Here is a 22889-nt window from a genome sequence, read left to right as displayed (position 1 = left end):
GCTGGGAGAGGAGAGGGTTGGAGATAGCTGGGAGAGGAGAGGAGAGGGTTGGAGATGGGTGGGAGAGGAGAGGGTTGGAGATGGGTGGGAGAGGAGGAGAGGGCTGGAGATGGGTGGGGATGGGTGGGGGAGAGGGTGAGAGGGGATGGGTGGGGGAGAGGGTGAGAGGGGCTGGGGACGGGTGGGGATGGGTGGGGGAGAGGATGAGAGGGCTGCAGATGGGTGGGGATGGGTGGGGGAGAGGGTGAGAGGGGCTGGGGATGGGTGGGGAGAGGGCTGGGGATGGGTGGGGGAGAGGGATGGGAGAGACAGCACCAGAGACAAGGTATGGGATCGGAGTGCAGTATGAGTTACTGCCAGTCTGTCTCCATTCAGCAGTGGTATGTTGTTGCTGTGCCAAGACAACAGCATGCTGGCTAGAGGCAGCCACTGACTGGCACAGAGGCTAGGTGTAGTTTAAACTGCCAGGTAGCCTATATTGATGGAATCAACTGTTCTGCCTTATTATTATTCGACCATGCTGGTCATTTATGAACATTTGAACATCTTGACCATGTTCTGTTATAATCTCCACCCGGCACAGCCAGAAGAGGACTGGCCACCCCACATAGCCTGGTTCCTCTCTAGGTTTCTTCCTAGGTTTTGGCCTTTCTAGGGAGTTTTTCCTAGCCACCGTGCTTCTACACCTGCATTGCTTGCTGTTTGGGGTTTTAGGCTGGGTTTCTGTACAGCACTTTGAGATATCAGCTGATGTACGAAGGGCCATATAAATACATTTGATTTGATGGAATGTGTTGTCTGTAAAGTTGAAAGAGATACTGTAGAAAGATACTGCAAATACCACACAGGAGGTTGGTGGCACCTTAATTGGGGAGGACGGGCTCGTAGCTTCGGCTGGAGTGGAATAAGTGGAACGATATCAAACACTTGGTTTCCATCCGCGCCGTACCAGCCATTATTATGAGCCGTCCTCCCCTCAGCAGCCTCCACTGATATACCGGTAGACTACCAGCCATTATTATGAGCCGTCCTCCCCTCAGCAGCCTCCACTGATATACCGGTAGACTACCAGCCATTATTATGAGCCGTCCTCCCCTCAGCAGCCTCCACTGATATACCGGTAGACTACCAGCCATTATTATGAGCCGTCCTCCCCTCAGCAGCCTCCACTGATATACCGGTAGACTACCAGCCATTATTATGAGCCGTCCTCCCCTCAGCAGCCTCCACTGATATACCGGTAGACTACCAGCCATTATTATGAGCCGTCCTCCCCTCAGCAGCCTCCACTGATATACCGGTAGACTACCAGCCATTATTATGAGCCGTCCTCCCCTCAGCAGCCTCCACTGATGTACCGGTAGACTACCAGCCATTATTATGAGCCGTCCTCCCCTCAGCAGCCTCCACTGATGTACCGGTAGACTACCAGCCATTATTATGAGCCGTCCTCCCCTCAGCAGCCTCCACTGATATACCGGTAGACTACCAGCCATTATTATGAGCCGTCCTCCCCTCAGCAGCCTCCACTGATATACCGGTAGACTACCAGCCATTATTATGAGCCGTCCTCCCCTCAGCAGCCTCCACTGATATACCGGTAGACTACCAACTATCATTCCACCTTGATAGTATCTGACATGTTCTCTGCATCTGTGTTTGCAGGTCTCACTACTGGACTCCAAACGCAGTATGAATGTTGGAATATTTCTACGACAGTTTAAGACGTAAGGATCTACTACCATTTCCTCAGCACAATCTTTCATTTATTTTGTTGTTGTTGTTGTTGTTGTAATAAATAGAAGGTCCTAGAGAGTACGTGGTGCTCTGGTATCAGAGGTCAACACCATGAATCAGAAAAGCTATTAGAGTCTGTAAGGAGGGGATAGGATAGCACCCAGGGGAACAACCCTTCACACTAGAGAGGATGAGCATTTGTCAAGGAGTGGGAAGTGTGTCTGTGTGCAAATGTGATTGCACGTAAGTGTGTTAGTGTGAAGACGCGGGGTGGGGGGGGTTGTCGAAGTATGAGGGGACAATGGGTGTCAAGAAGGTGACAGGTGCCTAGGAGATGGCATCCTGCCTTAGCAGCAGGACTGTAGGGGAGCACAGGGTGGGTGGGGGGTCAGATGGTGACCCAGGGGGTCAAAGTTGACACCTGCTCAGACCCTCAAGGAGAGCTGCCCTCCAGTAGAGGCAGTCAGGCATAGGGGGCTATGTGGGACACACTGATAGTCCTCATCCTCTACTCTGTAGTTTATGATTCTGGAAATTACTTTTAAAACAACTAGTTGTGCTTTTCTATACCTTGAGCTCCCTTCTCATACTGTCCTGAGGAATCATTGGGAGTCTGGTCTGTATCATGTTATCTCCCCTCTCATACTGTCCTGAGGAACCATTGGGAGTCTGGTCTGTATCATGTTATCTCCCCTCTCATTCTGTCCTGAGAAACCACTGGGAGTCTGGTCTGTATCATGTTATCTCCCCTCTCATTCTGTCCTGAGAAACCACTGGGAGTCTGGTCTGTATCATGTTAGCTCCCCTCTCATACTGTCCTGAGGAACCACTGGGAGTCTGGTCTGTATCATGTTATCTCCCCTCTCATGCTGTCCTGAACCACTGGGAGTCTGGTCTGTATCATGTTATCTCCCCTCTCATTCTGTCCTGAACCACTGGGAGTCTGGTCTGTATCATGTTATCTCCCTCTCATTCTGTCCTGAAAACCACTGGGAGTCTGGTCTGTATCATGTTATCTCCCCTCTCATTCTGTCCTGAGAAACCACTGGGAGTCTGGTCTGTATCATGTTATCTCCCCTCTCATGCTGTCCTGAACCACTGGGAGTCTGGTCTGTATCATGTTATCTCCCCTCTCATGCTGTCCTGAACCACTGGGAGTCTGGTCTGTATCATGTTATCTCCCCTCTCATGCTGTCCTGACCCACTGGGAGTCTGGTCTGTATCATGTTATCTCCCCTCTCATTCTGTCCTGAACCACTGGGAGTCTGGGCTGTATCATGTTATCTCCCCTCTCATACTGTCCTGAACCACTGGGAGTCTGGTCTGTATCATGTTATCTCCCCTCTCATACTGTCCTGGAACCACTGGGAGTCTGGTCTGTATCATGTTATCTCCCCTCTCATTCTGTCCTGAACCACTGGGAGTCTGGTCTGTATCATGTTATCTCCCCTCTGATACTGTCCTGAACCACTGGGAGTCTGGTCTGTATCATGTTATCTCGCCTCTCATTCTGTCCTGAGAAACCACTGGGAGTCTGGTCTGTATCATGTTAGCTCCCCTCTCATACTGTCCTGAAACCACTGGGAGTCTGGTCTGTATCATGTTATCTCCCCTCTCATGCTGTCCTGAACCACTGGGAGTCTGGTCTGGATCATGTTATATCCCCTCTCATTCTGTCCTGAGAAACCACTGGGAGTCTGGTCTGTATCATGTTAGCTCCCCTCTCATACTGTCCTGAGGAACCACTGGGAGTCTGGTCTGTATCATGTTATCTCCCCTCTCATGCTGTCCTGAACCACTGGGAGTCTGGTCTGTATCATGTTATCTCCCCTCTCATTCTGTCCTGAACCACTGGGAGTCTGGTCTGTATCATGTTATTTCCCCTCTGATACTGTCCTGAACCACTGGGAGTCTGGTCTGTATCATGTTATCTCCCCTCTCATTCTGTCCTGAGAAACCACTGGGAGTCTGGTCTGTATCATGTTAGCTCCTCTCATACTGTCCTGAGGAACCACTGGGAGTCTGGTCTGTATCATGTTATCTCCCCTCTCATGCTGTCCTGAACCACTGGGAGTCTGGTCTGTATCATGTTATATCCCCTCTCATTCTGTCCTGAGAAACCACTGGGAGTCTGGTCTGTATCATGTTATCTCCCCTCTCATACTGTCCTGAGGAACCACTGGGAGTCTGGTCTGTATCATGTTATCTCCCCTCTCATGCTGTCCTGAACCACTGGGAGTCTGGTGTGTATCATGTTATCTCCCCTCTCATTCTGTCCTGAACCACTGGGAGTCTGGTCTGTATCATGTTATCTCCCCTCTGATTCTGTCCTGAACCACTGGGAGTCTGGTCTGTATCATGTTATCTCCCCTCTCATTCTGTCCTGAGAAACCACTGGGAGTCTGGTCTGTATCATGTTATCTCCCCTCTCATGCTGTCCTGAACCACTGGGAGTCTGGTCTGTATCATGTTATCTCCCCTCTCATTCTGTCCTGAACCACTGGGAGTCTGGTCTGTATCATGTTATCTCCCCTCTCATACTGTCCTGAACCACTGGGAGTCTGGTCTGTATCATGTTATCTCCCCTCTCATACTGTCCTGAGGAACCACTGGGAGTCTGGTCTGTATCATGTTAGCTCCCCTCTCATACTGTCCTGAGGAACCACTGGGAGTCTGGTCTGTATCATGTTAGCTCCCCTCTCATACTGTCCTGAACCACTGGGAGTCTGGTCTGTATCATGTTATCTCCCCTCTCATGCTGTACAGAAGTTAACACACTTTATTAAAACTACACGGCATGTAGAAATGTTAAAACTGCTAATTACTGTTCACGAAACAAGGTCTTGTACATGCTAGAACACTACAGAAGATATCTATAGCTTCTAGCTTGGTATGCTAACTGTTCTTGCTAGCTTACAGCTGAAGACAACATCATTTCACTACCCCAGTACCTTGTTTGTGATAAAACCATAACTGGAAATATTGTCACCAAAATGTTTATTCATTCACTTCGTTTCCCCCACCTCTCCCAGATCAGATCCACTTTGATGGAGCATCAAATGGACTTTGTGTGTGAATGACGTCATGGGTCTTAAAGAGAAGAGATTGCTTCTTCTATGCAAATGATGTTGATCAATAAAATAAGTCCTAAATGGAAGGTACTGTAAACAGTTTTACATCTGTAGCCACCAATCAGCCAAAACAAGCTGAATAACTCGATGCATGTGCGCACACTTATTGAATAATATGTATTGTGAATAGGCCTAGGTTACATCTTGATTCACCACAGTTTATCAATAGAGATTTACCATTCAAATACATGATTACCATTATGTTGTTATGTGGTTAGATTGGGAGGAAAAAAACATTCACATTGCCTGTATAATTGATTCATTAATGCATACATCAAAACAATTATAAAAATATTAAACTCAAAAGATCTGTCTGGATCAAGTGCCATTCTGTGACTTATATGTATAATAATATGTATTATTTATTTATTTTTGCCGTGTAATCTTTTTGATATCGACTATCGTGTTACTAAATCTGGTATTGAACTAATGATTCTAGTATTGTGACAACACTAGTGGGTATGACGGTAGCTACGAGGCGATGGCCCCTTGCAGAGCAGGTATGTTGTCATGCGTGTACAGTACACAGAGTTCAGAGAATCAATTGTGCCAATCCTAATTGAAGAGTGCTTTTCTCTCCCTAAACAACATATGCCAGAACATGTAGTTGAAAGCCTTTATGACGACAGGAGAGCCTCTCCTATGAACAGAAGCATTTGTCTTCTTACATAGAGCTTGTTTGTCTTGTGTGAGTGTTGTAACAAGGTACTGTTAGATTTGGGGTGTGGGTGGGAATAGTTTGAACAGATTGGTCCCTTCGTGAGGCACTATGGTATTAGTACGTGTACAGTCGTGGCCAAACGTTTTGAGAACGAAACAAATATTAATTTCCACAAAGTTTGCTGCTTCAGTGTCTTTAGATATTGTTGTCAGATGTTACTATGGAATACTGAAGTATAATTACAAGCATTTCATAAGTGTCAAAGGCTTTTATTGACAATTACATGAAGTTGATGCAAAGAGTCAATATTTGCAGTGTTGACCCTTCTTTTTCAAGACCTCTACAATCCGCCCTGGCATGCTGTCAATTAACTTCTGGGCCACATCCTGACTGATGGCAGCCCATTCTTGCATAATCAATGCTTGGAGTTTGTCAGAATTTTTTTGTTTTTTTTGTTTGTCTACCCACCTTTTGAGGATTGGCCACAAGTTCTCAATGGGATTAAGGTCTGGGGAGTTTCCTGGCCATGGACCCAAAATATCGATGTTTTGTTCCCCGAGCCACTTATTTATCACGTTTGCTTTATGGCAAGGTGCTCCATCATGCTGGAAAAGGCATTGTTCGTCACCAAACTGTTCCTGGATGGTTGGGAGAAGTTGCTCTTGGAGGATGTGTTGGTACCATTCTTTATTCATGGCTGTGTTCTTAGGCAAAATTGTGAGTGAGCCCACTCCCTTGGCTGAGAAGCAACCCCACACATGAATGGTCTCAGGATGCTTTACTGTTGGCATGACACAGGACTAATGGTAGCACTCACCTTGTCTTCTCTGGACAAGCTTTTTTCCGAATGCCCCAAACAATCGGAAAGGGGATTCATCAGAGAAAATGACTTTACCCCAGTCCTCAGCAGTCCAATCCCTGTACCTTTTGCAGAATATCAGTCTGTCCCTGATGCTTTTCCTGGAGAGAAGTGGCTTCTTTGCTGCCCTTCTTGACACCAGGCCATCCTCCAAATGTCTTCCCCTCACAGTGCGTGCAGATGCACTCACACCTGCCTGCTGCCATTCCTGAGTAAGCTCTGTACTGGTGGTGCCCCAAACCCGCAGCTGAATCAACTTTAGGAGACGTCCTAGTGCTTACTGGACTTTCTTGGGTGCCCTGAAGCCTTCTTCACAACAACTGAACTGCTCTCCTTGAAGTTCTTGATGAGCCGATAAATGGTTGATTTACGTGCAATTTTACTGGCAGCAAAATCCTTGCCTGTGATGCCCTTTTTGTGCAAAGCAATGATGATGGCACTTGTTTCCTTGCAGGTAACCATGGTTGACAGAGGAAGAACAATGATTCCAAGCACCACCCTCCTTTTGAAGCTTCCAGTCTGTTTTTTGAACTCAATCAGCATGACAGAGTGATCTCCAGCTTGGTCCTCAGCAACACTCACACCTGTGTTAACGAGAGAATCACTGACATGATGTCAGCTGGTCCTTTGTGGCAGGGCTGAAATGCAGTGGAAATGTTTTTGGGGGATTCAGTTAATTTGCACAACAAAGAGGGACTATGCAATTAATTGCAATTCATCTGATCACTCTTCTTAACATTCTGGAGTATATGCAAATTGCCATCATACAAACTGAGGCAGCAGACTTTGTGAAAATTAATATTTGTGTCATTCTCCAAACTTTTGGCCACGACTGTACTACTTCCCTCTGCCTTTTCATATTCATATTTCAACTGTGTCGACTATTATTGTATCCAGCATTCAGCTCTGCATAGAACAACAGGCCGGAGGCTACAGAGGCAAAAACACTTTTTATTGAACTCTTATTCATCAGGATAACCCTGTGTAGTTCATTAAGGTTAGTATTATCTGTGATTCAGACATAGCCATGGTATGAGTGAACACAGGGCAAACAGGCAGAGCCATGGTATGAGTTAACACAGGGCAAACAGGCAGAGCCATGGTATGAGTTAACACAGGGCCAACAAGCAGAGCCATGGTATGAGTTAACACAGGGCCAACAGACATAGCCATGGTATGAGTTAACACAGGGCCAACAGGCAGAGCCATGGTATGAGTTAACACAGGGCAAACAGGCAGAGCCATGGTATGAGTTAACACAGGGCAAACAGGCAGAGCCATGGGTATGAGTTAACACAGGGCCAACAAGCAGAGCCATGGTATGAGTTAACACAGGGCCAACAGACATAGCCATGGTATGAGTTAACACAGGGCCAACAGGCAGAGCCATGGTATGAGTGAACACAGGGCCAACAGGCAGAGCCATGGTATGAGTTAACACAGGGCCAACAGGCAGAGCCATGGTATTAGTGAAGATAATCCATTAACTTGACAGGTGTGGCATATCAAGAAGCTGATTAAACAGCATGATCATTACACAGGTGCACCTTATGCTGGGGACAATAAAAGGCTACTCTAAAATGTGCCGTTTTGTCACACAACACAATGCCACAGATGTTTTTGAGGGAGCGTGCAATTGGTATGCTGACTGCATGAATGTTATTTTCTCTACCATAAGCCGCCTTCAACATTGTTTTAGAGAATTTTGTAGTATGTCCAACCGGCCTCACAACCGCAGACCACGTGTAACCACACCAGCCCAGGACCTCCACATCCGGCTTCTTCAGCTGTAGGATCATCTGAGACCAGCCACCCGGTCAGCTGAGGAAACTGTGGAAGAATTTCTGCACATCCGAAGAATTTCTGCACAAACTGTCATAAACCGTCTCTGGGAAGCTCATCTGCATGCTTGACATCCTCACCAGGGTCTTGACCTGACTGCAGTTCGGCGTCACAACCAACTTCAGTGGAAAAATGCTCACCTTCGATGACCACTGGCACTCTGGAGAAGTGTGCTCTTCACAGATGAATCCCGGTTTCAACAGTACCGGGCAGATGGCAGACAGTGGACGGCGTTGTGTGGGCAAGCGGTTTGCTGATGTCAACATTGTGAACAGAGTACCCCATGGTGGCAGTGGGGTTAGGGTATGGGCAGAAATAAGCTACGGACAACGAACACATTTGCATTTTATCGATTTTGAGATTTGAATGCACAGAGATACCGTGATGAGATCCTGAAACCCATTGTCCTGTCATTCATCCGTGGCCATCACCTGATGTTTCAGCATGATAATGCACGGCCCCGTGTCGCAAGGATCTGTACACAATTCCTGGAATCTGAAAATGTCCCAGGTCTCCCATGGCTTACATATTGTCCAGACATGTCACCCATTGAGCATGTTTGGGATGCTCTGGATCGACGTGTACAACAGCGTGTTCCAGTTCCTATGAATATCCAGCAACTTCACACAGCCATTGAAGAGGAGTGGGACAACATTCCACAGGCCACAATCAACAGCCTGATCAACTCTATGTGAAGGAGATGTTTCGCACTGCATGAGGCAAATGGTGGTCACACCAGATACTGACTGGTTTTGTGATCCAAGGCCCTACCTTTTTGTTTTAAGGTATCTGTGACCAACATATGCATATCTGTATTCCCAGTCATGTGATCCATAGATTAGGGCCTAATTAATTAACAGATTTCCTTATGAACTGTAACTCAGTAAAATCTTAGAAATTGTTGCATGTGGCGTTTTTGTATTTTTGTTCAGTGTATGGATGTAATAAGGGAAGGGAAAGAAAGAGTAGGAGAGAGGGAAGTCAGGGAAATAGTGGGGGGAGGGGAAAATAAGCGAGAGAGAGAGAGAAAGTCAGGTAAAGAGGGGGAGAAGTGGAGGGATTGAGTCACCTGGACTGATTAGTCATTTGGAGGGAGTCAGGCAGATGAAAGGAGAGCGGTATCTCTAATGGACTCCTGGCTCCTGGAGGGTTGAACCACCTGGACTGATTAGTCATTTGAAGGGAGTCAGGCAGATTAAGGTAATGGACTCCTGGCTCCTGGAGGTCATAATGTCAGGAACTGGCTAGTTTCTGCTATTTCTCTCTAGTGGTATCTCAACCTCTAAGGACCTGTGTATGTGTGTGTGTGTGTTTGTTGTAAGCTCCTGTGTTTGCTCAGGGCACATGTCAGTGTTGTGTCACAGGCCCTTTCCCCCAACAGTCAGATAAGAGGGGATAATCTTGACCTACAGTGTGTGTGTTTACCAAGCAGAGTGATCAGAGAAAATCAAACCCTTGCTGCCATTCCAGATCCCTACATGATACCCCCTCCTCCATTCCAGATCCCTGCATGATACCCCCTCCTCCATTCCAGATCCCTACATGATACCTGTGTCCATTCCAGATCCCTGCATGATACCTCCTCCTCCATTCCAGATCCCTACATGATCCTGTGTTTGCCAGATCCCTGTTGTGTCATGATACCTTTCCCCCAGTCAGATTAATCTTGACAGATCCCAGACATGATACAAACCCTCCTCCATTCCAGATCCCTACATGATACCCCTCCTCCATTCCAGATCCCTACATGATACCCCTCCTCCATTCCAGATCCCTACATGATACCCCCTCCTCCATTCCAGATCCCTACATGATACCTCCTCCTCCATTCCAGATCCCTACATGATACCCCCCTCCATTCCAGATCCCTGCATGATACCCCCTCCTCCATTCCAGATCCCTGCATGATACCCCCTCCTCCATTCCAGACCCCTACATGATACCCCCTCCTCCATTCCAGATCCCTGCATGATACCCCCTCCTCCATTCCAGATCCCTGCATGATACCCCCTCCTCCATTCCAGATCCCTGCATGATACCCCCTCCTCCATTCCAGATCCCTGCATGATACCCCTCCTCCATTCCAGATCCCTACATGATACCCCCTCCTCCATTCCAGATCCCCTACATGATACCCCCTCCTCCATTCCAGATCCCTGCATGATACCCCCTCCTCCATTCCAGATCCCTGCATGATACCCCCTCCTCCATTCCAGATCCCTGCATGATACCCCCTCCTCCATTCCAGATCCCTGCATGATACCCCCTCCTCCATTCCAGATCCCTACATGATACCCCCTCCTCCATTCCAGATCCCTGCATGATACCCCCTCCTCCATTCCAGATCCCTGCATGATACCCCCTCCTCCATTCCAGATCCCTACATGATACCCCCTCCTCCATTCCAGACCCCTGCATGATACCCCCTCCTCCATTCCAGACCCCTACATGACACCCCCTCCTCCATTCCAGATCCCTGCATGATACCCCCTCCTCCATTCCAGATCCCTGCATGATACCCCCTCCTCCATTCCAGATCCCTGCATGATACCCCCTCCTCCATTCCAGATCCCTGCATGATACCCCCTCCTCCATTCTAGATCCCTGCATGATACCCCCTCCTCCATTCCAGATCCCTGCATGATACCCCCTCCTCCATTCCAGATCCCTGCATGATACCCCCTCCTCCATTCCTAGATCCCTGCATGATACCCCCTCCTCCATTCCAGACCCCTACATGATACCCCTCTTTTCTTAATTTTGAAAATAATTAGTGTTATCTTGAATCACCTCAGTATATCAGTAACTTCCATCCATCTGTGGCTAAAACCACATTTTCCTAAACCCTGCAGACAGTGCAGGTGTGTGTGTGTGTGTGTGTGTGCGTGTGTGTGTGTGTGTGTGTGTGTGTGTGTGTGTGTGTGTGTGTGTGTGTGTGTGTGTGTGTGTGTGTGTGTGTGTGTGTGTGTGTGTGTGTGTGTGTGTGTGTGTGTGTGTGTGTGTGTGTGTGTGTGTGAGAGAGAGAGAAGTCATCCATAGAGCTGATGTGTGTTGTCATGTTTCTACAGGGCTGTCCAGGAGATAGTGGAGGATATCCGGCAGGGGGTCGGGACCCGCTACGGGGCCGAGAAACTGTCCGAGCTCTGCAAACTGCTGCCTGACGCAGACGAGGTAAAGTCCCTGCTCTGTGTCCTCTCCGACACACCGTAGCTCCTACTGCAACAACGCTGCCTAGCCTGTAGCCCCCAACTCCTCTCATCATCTGGTTCTCCTTATCCTGATCAACAGTTTGCCATTACATCATCATTGAGAAATGCTTACTGATAATACATGTTGTAAAAGATGTTGCCAATGACTGCACGTGTTGTATATGGACATGGTTATAAGAATATAGCAGTCATAAGAATCATCCTGGGTGATGGGGGTTTTGACACTGGACTCACCCTGGGTGATGGGGGTTTTACCACTAGACTCACCCTGGGTGATGGGGGTTTTGCCACTGGACTGACCATGGGTGATGGGGTTTTTACCACTAGGCTCACCCTGGGTGATGGGGGTTTGACCACTGGACTCACCCTGGGTGATTGGGGTTTTACCACTAGACTCACCCTGGGTGATGGGGGTTTGACCACTGGACTCACCCTGGGTGATGGGGTCTTACCACTAGACTCACCCTGGGTGATGGGGGTTTTGCCACTGGACTCACCCTGGGTGATGGGGGTTTGACCACTGGACTCACCCTGGGTGATGGGGGTTTTACCACTAGACTCACCCTGGGTGATGTTTTTTTAAATGTTTTACCAGGGTGATGTTTTTTTTTATACCAGGGTGATGGGGTTTTTCCCAGGGTGATGGGGGTTTTACCACTGGACTCACCCTGGGTGATGATTGTTTTATCCCTGGACTCACCATGGGTGATGTTTTTTTTTATACCAGGGTGATGGGGGTTTTCCCAGGGTGATGGGGTTTTTACCACTGGACTCACCTTGGGTGATGATTGTTTTATCCCTGGACTCACCATGGGTGATGGGGTTTTTACCAGGATGATGGGGGTTTTACCACTAGACTCACCATGGGTGATGGGGTTTTTACCAGGATGATTTTTACCCAGGGTGATGGGGGTTTTAGGGTGATGGGGTTTTACCACTGGACTCACCCAGGGTGATGGGGGGTTTACCACTGGACTCACCCAGGGTGATGGGGGTTTTAACACTGGACTCACCCTGGGTGATGGGGGTTTTAACACTGGACTCACCCTGGGTGATACGGGGTTTTTAACACTGGACTCACCCTGGGTGATGTTTTTTTTTAAACACTGGACTCACCCTGGGTGATGGGGGGGAGGGGTTACCACTGGACTCAATCAAAGCTCTGAATTCTAAATATTATTTCTGGAGATTCTAAACCTGTGTGGAATTCCCAGTAAAAGTAATGAGGCTTGTAGAATTGAACAGAACTGACTGATAACTTCTCTATGCTGTCCATCTGGGTAATTTCACAGGAGGCTCGTCTGAAGATGTTCAAGGCCGAACGCAGTGGGCTTGGGGAGCCTGACCTCTTCATGATTCTGCTCGTGGAAGTCCCCAGGTATACCACTCAACCCTTAGAACTTTCAGCACCTCATGTTTTACAATGATTACAAACCATGATCCTGAATTTCTAACTATGGTGCAAAATATTCCAATTGATCTGCTTTTCTCAGGGTGACTGTCTATCTCCTCATTTTGCAGTGACCCCTCCCTCCACACACTACTGGTTGATTCACTAGCTTTGCACTATGTACTGATGTGTGTGTCTCTGAGGATTGATTAGGCCCTAACCACTTCCATCCTCCCCCTCCTCCTCCCCCTCCCCCTCTTTTCTCCTCTACCTCCCCCTCCTCTTCTACCTCCCCTTTCCCTCATCCTCTCCTCCCCCTCCTCCTCTTCTCTCCTCCCCCTCCCCCTCTTCTCTCCTCTACCACCTCCCCCCCCTCCCCTCTTCTCTCCTCTACCTCCTCCTCCCCCCTCCTCCTCTACCACCTCCTCCCCTCATCCTCTCCTCCCCCCTCCTCTTCTACCTCCCTTTTCCCTCATCCTCTCCTCCTCTTCTCTCCTCTACCACCTCCCCCTCCTCCTCTTCTCTCTCCTCTACCACCTCCTCCCCCTCATCCTCTCCTCCTCCCTCCTCTTCTACCTCCCCTTCCTCCCTCATCCTCTCCTCCCCTCCTCCCCTCATCCTCTCCTCTCTCCTCTTCTACCTCCTCTTTCCCTCCCCTCATCCTCCTCTTCTCCCCCTACCTCCTCCTCCTTTTCTCCTCCTCTACCTCCTCCTCCCCTCATCCCTCCTCTCCTCCCCTCATCCCTCCTCTCCTCCCATTTTCTTCCCCATTAGCTTTCGTCTGCGTCTGGATGCCATGATCCTGCAAGAGGAGTTTGACCCTGCCGTGACCTCTCTCTGTTTGGCGGCCAGATGTCTGAGGGAGGCGGCCAGAGGTAAACCATCAGCACGGCCTTTATAGTTAAGGGTTCTTTCCAAATGGCACCCTATTCCCTATATAGTGTACTACTGTTGACCAGGTTCCATAGGGATCTGGTCAAAGGTTGTGCACTATGTAGGGCATAGGGTGCCATTTGGGATGAACCCTAGGCCTACTCTACTCCCAATCACGGCCCCTTTTTAAACTCCTTTATGTGGCTGTTCACGTCCATACCAGTCATGTCCCGTTTTAGTGCTCTTTCAGTTTAGTATGAAATGGTGAAAGTAGTTCTTTAGATTAGGCCTACTATACTCCTCATCACCATCTTGTTAAAACCTTTTGTGGCCCATCCACTTCCCTTTTTTAGATAAGACCAATGGTTTTTAGTTTCCCCTTTAATCACCAGCAGGGGGTTTTATTTTCCCCTTTGAGTTCTCAGTCTTGTTTGAGTTTAGTCTGGGAAGGTAATCTGAAGTTTGTTCAGAATTAGTGATGCTTTGTACTGTAGGCCACAGATGGGCCACAGGCTTTGGATTTTGCACGTGGGTTTTCGTCTAATGAAGATATGAGTTTTCTTCACCAGTTTTATACAGGGTCGCTGGCAGAAGACATCTAAGTTATCAGAAACTTTGAAGTTAGCATTAAGTGATGTTTGAGGTTTATTGGTGTAAAACCGAATGACTAACTCATTAATTTCTTAACATGTATGTCTCTTGGTCTGTCTCTTTCTCTCTCTCTCGGTCTCCCTCTTTCTCGGTCTGTCAAATTCAAATTCAAGCTGCTTTATTGGCATGAAAAATATGGTGTCAATATTGCCAAAGCAACAATGTATACAATATACATTGTCATAGAATTTGAAACAATAACAAATAATAATATAAAATGGCAGTAAATAATAATACAAAATAATAACAATAAAATGTTAACAGTCAATAGTATAATGTAATGCAATAAATATAAACATCTAAATATGGAAAATGAACCTATAACTAACTTATAACTAAATAACGGTCATCTTCACCATTACATCAGTATTACAACTACTATCATCATTACCACTACTACTACTACTACCACCACCACTAAACTGCTATCATTACCACGCATATCACTACTATTTGGAATGATAAACCACAATAATAATAGTAATAACAATAATAATAAGTAAGTTACTGCTTACTATGCAGATGTTATTATTCAGTGTCCCTCAGGCTGTCGCAGGCAAGTACATATTTGCAAGAGGAGCCGTGGCTCCTTCGCCCATGAGTATTCTTAGTTTTTCCTCTGGGTTTAATACGTTTCCATTTTGAATAAATGTAGTCATTTCTGTGAATAATGAATCTCTTTGTGAGGAATATTTATCACAGTAAAGGAGAAGGTGCATCTCTGTCTCTACCTCCCCTGTCATGCAGTGACCACATACACGCTCCTCTTTGGGTAGCCATGTCTTTTTATGTCTGCCGGTTTCTATTGTCAATCGGTGGTCACTCAGCCTGTACTTGGTAAGGATCTGTCTCTGCTTCGTGTCTCTGACAGAGTAGAGATAATCAGCCAATTCATATTCTCTGTTTAGGGCCAGATAGCAATTTAGTCGGCTTTGGGATTTTGTTTTGTTTTTCCAATGTTGTAAATATGAGTCCTTTGAGTGGTTCATGATTTTGTTTATTGGAATTGTTTCTTTTGAAGCAGTGCTGGTGTCAGCTTGGTTGGTGAGTTCCAACACCAGCTGACTGAGAGGGCTCGTTTCTGGGCTCAGCTCTTGGGTTTGAAGTGCTTTAAAGTGCAGACATGAATTTGGACTTGAATTTAGATGTAACCAACATTTTAATGATCTTTTCTGTATTTTCATTACTACTGGAAAGTGGCCCTACATGCATTAGTTGGTGTATTTCTCTGGACTTGTAGAATTTTCCGACAGAATTCTGCATGAAGGTGTTCAATTGGATGTTTGTCCCACATTTTAAAGTCCAGTTTATTGTGTCCCCCAAACCTCACTTCCGTAAAGAGCTATTGGTAAGATTACACTGTCAAATATTTTGGTCCAAATTCTAATTGGGATGTTGATGTTGAATAATTTCATTTTTATTGCATACATTGCTCTGCGGGCTTTTTCTTTGAGTGCATTCACTGCCATATTAAAGATTCCCGATGCAGATATGGTCAGACCAAGGTAGGTGTCATTTTTATTGTGTTCAATTATGGTGTTGTTCAGGGTGAATTTATATTTGTGCTTCTGACATCTGTTTTCTTTGGTTGGAAAATCATGATTTTATTTTTTGGAAATTTACTGCCAGGGCCCAATTATGGCAATATTGCAGACCTTCTTTGGTTGGTGATAGAAGTACCAAGTCATCAGCATATAGCAGGTTTTTCACCTCTGTGTCAAATAGTATGAGTCCTGGGGCTGGAGAATGGTCCAACATGTCTGCTAATTCATTGATATAAATGTTGAAAAGATTTGGACTCAAACTGCAGCCTTGTCTCACACCTCGGCATTGTGGAAAGAATTCTGTTCTTTGGGTTTTGATTTTTATTGCACACTTGTTTTCTGGACATGTAGGAGAATCTTACAGAACTCTGCATGCAGGGTTTCAATGGGGTGTTTGTCCCATTTGATGAAATCTTGTTTTGCAAGTGGGCCCCACCCCTCACTGCCATAAAGTGCAATTAGTTCAATGACACATTCAATTCGTTTTAGCCAAATTTGAATAGGTATTTGAATTTGAATAGTTTTTTTAATGGCGTTGAATGCCCTGCATGCTTTGAATGCCCCAGGTCTGGCAGTACTACTCTAGCAGGTCCAGGCTCGGCTGTAGGCCAAGTGCTGTGGGTGACAGCAGGCATAGGTCATCTGCGAAGAGTAGGCATTTAATCTCTGAATTGTGGAGACTAACATTAGGGGCTGAGGAATTTTCTAGAATAGTGGCCAATTTCTTGATGTAAATATTGAAGAGTGCAGGGCTCAGATTGCAACCCTGGCGAAGACCCCGCCCCTGGTTAAAGAATTTTGGACTCTCGGACTCTCTCTCTCGGTCTGTCTCTCTCGGTCTGTGTCTCGCTCTCTCTCGGTCTCTCTCTCTCTCTCGGTATGTCTCTCTCTCGGTCTGTCTGTCTGTCTGTCTGGTCTGTCTGTCTGTCTGTCTGTCTGTCTGTCTGTCTGTCTGTGTGTCTGTGTCTGTGTCTGTCTGTCTGTCTGTCTGTCTGTCTGTCTGTCTGTCTGTCTGTCTGTCTGTCTGTCTGTCTGTCTGTCTGTCTGTCTGTCTGTCTGTCTGTCTGTCTGTCTGTCTGTCTGTCACACAAAAGTGAAATAAACAGTAAAAATTAACTGTGAACATTACAAGTTCGGAAAGAATAAAGACATTTAAAAATGTCATATCATGTGTGTATATACAGTGTTGTAACAATGTACAAATGGTTAAATTACAAAAGGGAAAACAAATATGGGTGGTATTTACAATGGTGTTTGTTCTTCACTGGTTGACCTTTTCTTGTGGCAACAAGTCACAAGTCTTGCTGCTGTGATGGCACACTGTGGTATTTCACCCAGTAGACCTGGGAGTTTATCAAAATTGGGTCTGTTTTCCAATTTTTTGTGGATCTGTGTAATCTGAGGGAAATATGTGTCTCTAATATGGTCATACATTGGGCAGGAGGTTAGGAAGTGCAGCTCAGTTTCCACCTCATTTTGTGGGCAGTGAGCACATAGGCAGACCTGGCTCTCAAGAGAAGACAGGCTACGGCGGCCTTTCTCAATAGCAAGGCTATGCTCACTGAGTCTGTACATAGTCAACGCTTTCCTCAAGTTTGGGTCAGTCACAGTGGTCAGATATTCTGTATTCTATATATTCTATATAGACTCTCTTTTATAGATTCTTGTTTGCGCTGATTTATTTAGTTAATTCTTTCCAAACTCCCTTTCTCTCTCGGTCTCTTGGTCTCTCTCTCTCTCCCTCTCTCTGGGTCTTTCTCCATCTCTCTCTCTTTCTCTCAATCTTTCTCTCTCTCTCTCTCTCTCTCTCTCTCTCTCTCTCTCTCTCTCTCTATCTCTCCCTCTCTCTCAGAGCTGTTGAGCTGTCCTGAGCTGCACTCCATCCTCCGTCTGGTTCTGAAGGCAGGAAACTACATGAACGCTGTGAGTATTCATGTTTTCTTTCTTCTCCTCCTTTCTTTTTACCTTTCAGATGAAAGAGAGAGCCGTTCTTTATCTGTGTGCACAATGCTGCTGGTGTTGGACTGGGGTGTGGACTGGGGTGTTGGACTGGGGTGTGGACTGGGGTGTGGACTGGGGTGTTGGACTGGGGTGTGGACTGGGGTGTGGACTGGGGTGTGGACTGGGGTGTGGACTGGGGTGTGGACTGGGGTGTTGGACTGGGGTGTTGGACTGGGGTGTGGACTGGGGTATTGGACTGGGGTGATGGACTGGGGTGTTGACTGGGGTGTTGGACTGGGGTGTGGACTGGGGTGTGGACTGGGGTGTTGGACTGGGGTGTGGACTGGGGTGTTGGACTGGGGTGTTGGACTGGGGTGTGGACTGGGGTGTGGACTGGGGTGTGGACTGGCGTGTTGACTGGGGTGTTGGACTGGGGTGTTGGACTGGGGTGTGGACTGGGGTGTGGACTGGGGTGATGGACTGGGGTGTTGACTGGGGTGTTGGACTGGGGTGTGGACTGGGGTGTTGGACTGGGGTGTGGACTGGGGTGTTGGACTGGGGTGTTGGACTGGGGTGTTGGACTGGGGTGTGGACTGGGGTGTGGACTGGGGTGTGGACTGGCGTGTTGGACTGGGGTGTTGGACTGGGGTGTTGGACTGGGGTGTGGACTGGGGTGTTGGACTGGGGTGATGGACTGGGGTGTTGACTGGGGTGTTGGACTGGGGTGTGGACTGGGGTGTGGACTGGGGTGTTGGACTGGGGTGTTGGACTGGGGTGTTGGACTGGGGTGTTGGACTGGGGTGTTAGGACTGGGGTGTGGACTGGGGTGTGGACTGGGGTGTGGACTGGGGTGTTGGACTGGGGTGTTGGACTGGGGTGTTGGACTGGGGTGTGGACTGGGGTGGACTGGGGTGATGGACTGGGGTGTTGGACTGGGGTGTTGGACTGGGGTGTTGGACTGGGGTGTTGGACTGGGGTGTGGACTGGGGTGTGGACTGGGGTGTGGACTGGGGTGATGGACTGGGGTGATGGACTGGGGTGTGGACTGGGGTGTTGGACTGGGGTGTTGGACTGAGGTGTTGATCTGGGTGTGGACTGGGGTGTTTAAGATGTCAGGTGTGTGGACTGGGGTGTGGGACTGGGGTGTTGGACTGGGGTGTGGATTGGGGTTTGGACTGGGGTGTTGGACTGGGGTGTTGGACTTGGATGTGGACTGGGGTGTTGGACTTGGATGTGGACTGGGGTGTTGGACTGGGGTGTTGGACTGGGGTGTTGGACTGGGGTCTGGACTGGGGCGTGGACTGGGGTGTTGGACTGGGGTATGGACTGCGGTGTGTTCCAGAGCATCACTCTGACGGCATCTGGGTTTTGTAATGTGTTTGTTTAAGATGTCAGGTGTGTGTGTGACCTCTTTTCACTGACCTACTGTATTTGACCTCAGGGTGGGTACGCAGGCAACGCAGCAGGGTTCCGAATCCCATCCCTGCTCAAGCTGGCCGACACTAAAGCCAACAAACCAGGCATGAACCTCCTGCACTTTGTGGCCATGGTAAGATCTGATCTAGGATCAGGTATCTATTACCCATATACTGTAGCTGTATTCATTATCATCTAAAGTGCAAAACTGATCCTACTGTACTTCAGCACCCCTCGCCCCGACGTCGTAAAATATACAGCTTCCTAATATTGAGTTGCACCCTGACCTTTTTTGCCCTCAGAACAGCCTCAATTTGTCAGGGCATGGATTTTCCAAGGTGTTGAAAGCGTTCCACAGGGATGCTGGCCCATGTTGACTCTACAGGGTGTTGAAAGCGTTCCACAGGGATGCTGGCCCATGTTGACTCTACAAGGTGTTGAAAGCGTTCCACAGGGATGCTGGACCATGTTGACTCTACAAGGTGTTGAAAGTGTTCCACAGGGATGCTGGCCCATGTTGACTCCAATGCTTCCCACAGTTGTGTTAAGTTGGCTGGATGTCCTTTGGGTGGTGAACCATTCTTGATACACACAGGAAACTCTTGAGCGTGAAAAACCCAGCAGCGTTGCAGTTCATGACACACATCGGTGCGCCTGGCACCTACTACCATACTCCATTCAAAGGCACCTAAAGATTTTGTCTTGCCCTTTCACCCTCTGAATGGCAAACATACACAATCCATGTATCAATTGTCTCAAGGTTTAAAAGTTATTCTTTAACCTGTCTCCTCCCCTTCATCTACACTGATTTGAAGTGGATTTAACAAGCGACATCATTAAGAGATCATAGCTTTCACCTGGTCAGTCTGTCATGGAAAGAGCAGCTGTTCATAATGTTTTGTACACTCAGTGACCCTTCAAGTGCTTGACTTTAGTTTATCTTTCAGTCAAGACCTACTTACAGCTGTAATATGCCACACATCTAAATGAACTCTCTCTAGATCTAGTTCAAAGACAACACAATTCATCCCAGACTTCTCTTTTATTGAAGACTAACAACCATCTGACAGACTGATCATTTAGTTTCCTTTGGAAAAACTAGACACTTTTTCTTACTTAACTAAATTGTTCAACTGGCACAGATAAAACAGGTCTTCAAAATCTCTTTCAAACTATTTGTTGTATTTGACCAACCATGAATTCACAATAACCACATCAACACACTGAATCGTGACACAATGCAATGATTCATCCAGAATTATGACGGCTCACTGTGTGAAACAATAGCTGGATCAGCTCTGTCTCTGTCTCCACAGGAAGCAGTGAAAAAGGACCAGAGTTTACTGTCGTTTCCCGGCCAACTAGGACATGTCGGCCCCGCCTCCAGGTCAGTAAGAGCCAATAATACAGATCCCTCCCAAGATTAGAAATGCTCCCCTTCCTTCCTCATAGGGGACTGGGCAACGTTCAGTTGCCAAACGCTGTCAAACTTTGCAAATAGAAATGCCACAAATAGAGCCAACATGATTCCTTGTTCTACATGTCAGAGAGGCATGTTTCTTCTATATTACATATTTCTATCCAAATGTTCAAAAACATTGCCCCGCTGAACGCGCCCCAGTTCTAATAGTTTGAAAATCTACCTTGTGGCAAAAACAGATATTTGCTCGATCTGCATATAAAGTAAGATTTTCACTTCATTGCTTTTAACCAATCCAGCAGATCTGTAATGAATTAGTTAATTAAACGGAGGAAAGAAGGAAGGAAGGAAGGAAGGAAGCAATCTGCAATCTGCAAAGTGTTTGAACGTGGCCCGTGGTGTTTTGGCTGCTTCTGGGGAGCATATGAGATCCGCAGGACACACACACACACACACACCCACCCACCCATCCATCCATCCATCCATCCATCCATCCATCCATCCATCCATCCATCCATCCAACTGGACTGTATTGTGTTACGGTACTGTCCAGCTGTTAGTGATATAGCTATCCCCTTGTCATGAGCAACATGTCTGTTTCAATATCACGGCTCTGTTGGGTTTGGTTAGCTATGTAGGACCCTTAGATTGAGTCCACAAGTGGCACCCTATGCTCTATATAGTGCACTACTTTTGACCAGAGCTCTAGATATAGTGCACTATATAGGAAATAGGGTGCCATTTGGGAAACACTCTTACTGTCAGTTACTCTGTGGGTATCGGTGTCTGTATTTATTAAGGATCCCCATTAGCAGCTACCTGGGCTCCAGCAAAATTAAGACAGTTCATACCATTTTAAAAACAGTACAATACATTCAGACTGTGTGCCCTCAGGCCCCTACTCTACTACCACATATATACAGTACAAAATCCGTGTGTATAGTGTGTATGTTATTGTGTGTTTGTATGCATGTGTCTGTGCCTATGTTCGTATTGCTTCACAGTCCCCGCTGTTCCAGAAGGTGTTTTGTTTTAATCTGTTTTTTACTGCTTGCATGAGTCACTTGATGTGGAATAGAGTTCCATGTAGTCATGGCTCTATGTAGTACTGTGCGCCCTCTATAGTCTGTTCTGGACTTGGGGACTGTGAAGAGACCTCTTGTGGCATGTCTTGTGGGGTATGCATGGGTGTCCGAGCTGTGTGCCTATAGTTCAGACAGACAGCTCGGTGCATTCAACATGTCAATACCTCTCATAAATACAAGTAGTGATGAAGTCAATCTCTCCTCCACTTTGAGCCAGAAGAGATTGACATGCATATTATTAATATTAGCTCTGTGTACATCCAAGGGCCAGCCTTGCTGCCCTGTTCTGAACCAATTGCAATTTTCCTAAGTCCTTTTTTGTGGAACCTGACCACACAACTGAACAGTAGTCTAAGTGCGACAAAACTAGGGCCTTTAGGACCTACTTTGTTGACAGTGCTGTCAAGAAGGTAGAGCAACGCCTTATCAGGGACAGACTTCTCCACATCTTAGCTACTGTTGTATTAATATGTTTTGACCATGACAGTTTACAATCCAGGTTAACTCCAAGCAGTTTCATCACCTCAACTTGCTCAATTTCCACATTAGTCATTACGAGACGTAGTTGAGGTTTAGGGTTTAGTGAATGATTTGTCCCAAATACAATGCTTTTAGTTTTAGAAATATTTAGGACTAACTTATTCCTTGCCACCCACTATGAAACTAACTGCAACTCTTTGTTGAGTGTTGCAGTCGTTTCAGTCACTGTAGTAGCTGACATGTATAGTGTTGAGTCACCCGCATACATAGATACACTTTACTCAAAGCCAGTGGCAATTCATTAGTAAAGATTGAAAAATGTAATGGGCCTAGACAGATGCCTTGGGGAATTCCTGATTCTTTTCATTAAAGAACACCTGTGTTCTGTTAGACGGGTAACTCTTTATCCACAATATAGCAGGGGGTGTAAAGCCATAACACAAGTTTTGCCAGCAGCAGACTATGATCGACAATGTCAAAGGCCACACTGAAGTCTAACAAAACAGCCCCACAATCTTTTTATAATCAATTTCTCTCAGCCAATCAAATCAAATGTTATTAGTCACCGAATACAATGAAGTGAAATGCTTACTTACATGCTCCTAACCAACAATGCAGCTTAAAAAAATGTGAATAAGAATAAGAAATGA

General features: G+C 46.8%; 1 protein-coding gene across 2 annotated transcripts in view; it reads left to right on the top strand.

The window, feature by feature from the left end:
* The window catches only part of LOC112221235 (FH2 domain-containing protein 1), a 38853-nt gene that overhangs the window by 5472 nt on the left and 10492 nt on the right, over nucleotides 1–22889 (top strand). For both annotated transcript variants that reach the window (XM_042303365.1, XM_042303364.1), the window contains exons 3-9: nucleotides 1666–1727; nucleotides 11299–11401; nucleotides 12732–12817; nucleotides 13604–13704; nucleotides 17750–17820; nucleotides 19280–19387; nucleotides 20571–20641. In XM_042303365.1, the coding sequence (XP_042159299.1) occupies nucleotides 1666–1727; nucleotides 11299–11401; nucleotides 12732–12817; nucleotides 13604–13704; nucleotides 17750–17820; nucleotides 19280–19387; nucleotides 20571–20641 (602 nt within the window). The remainder of the gene's footprint in view (nucleotides 1–1665; nucleotides 1728–11298; nucleotides 11402–12731; nucleotides 12818–13603; nucleotides 13705–17749; nucleotides 17821–19279; nucleotides 19388–20570; nucleotides 20642–22889) is intronic.

This window comes from Oncorhynchus tshawytscha, linkage group LG21 (genome assembly GCF_018296145.1).
Source record: "Oncorhynchus tshawytscha isolate Ot180627B linkage group LG21, Otsh_v2.0, whole genome shotgun sequence".
Classification (NCBI taxonomy): domain Eukaryota; kingdom Metazoa; phylum Chordata; class Actinopteri; order Salmoniformes; family Salmonidae; genus Oncorhynchus; species Oncorhynchus tshawytscha.
Note: the sequence above shows the minus strand (reverse complement) of the source record. Positions and strands in the feature narration are given on the sequence as shown.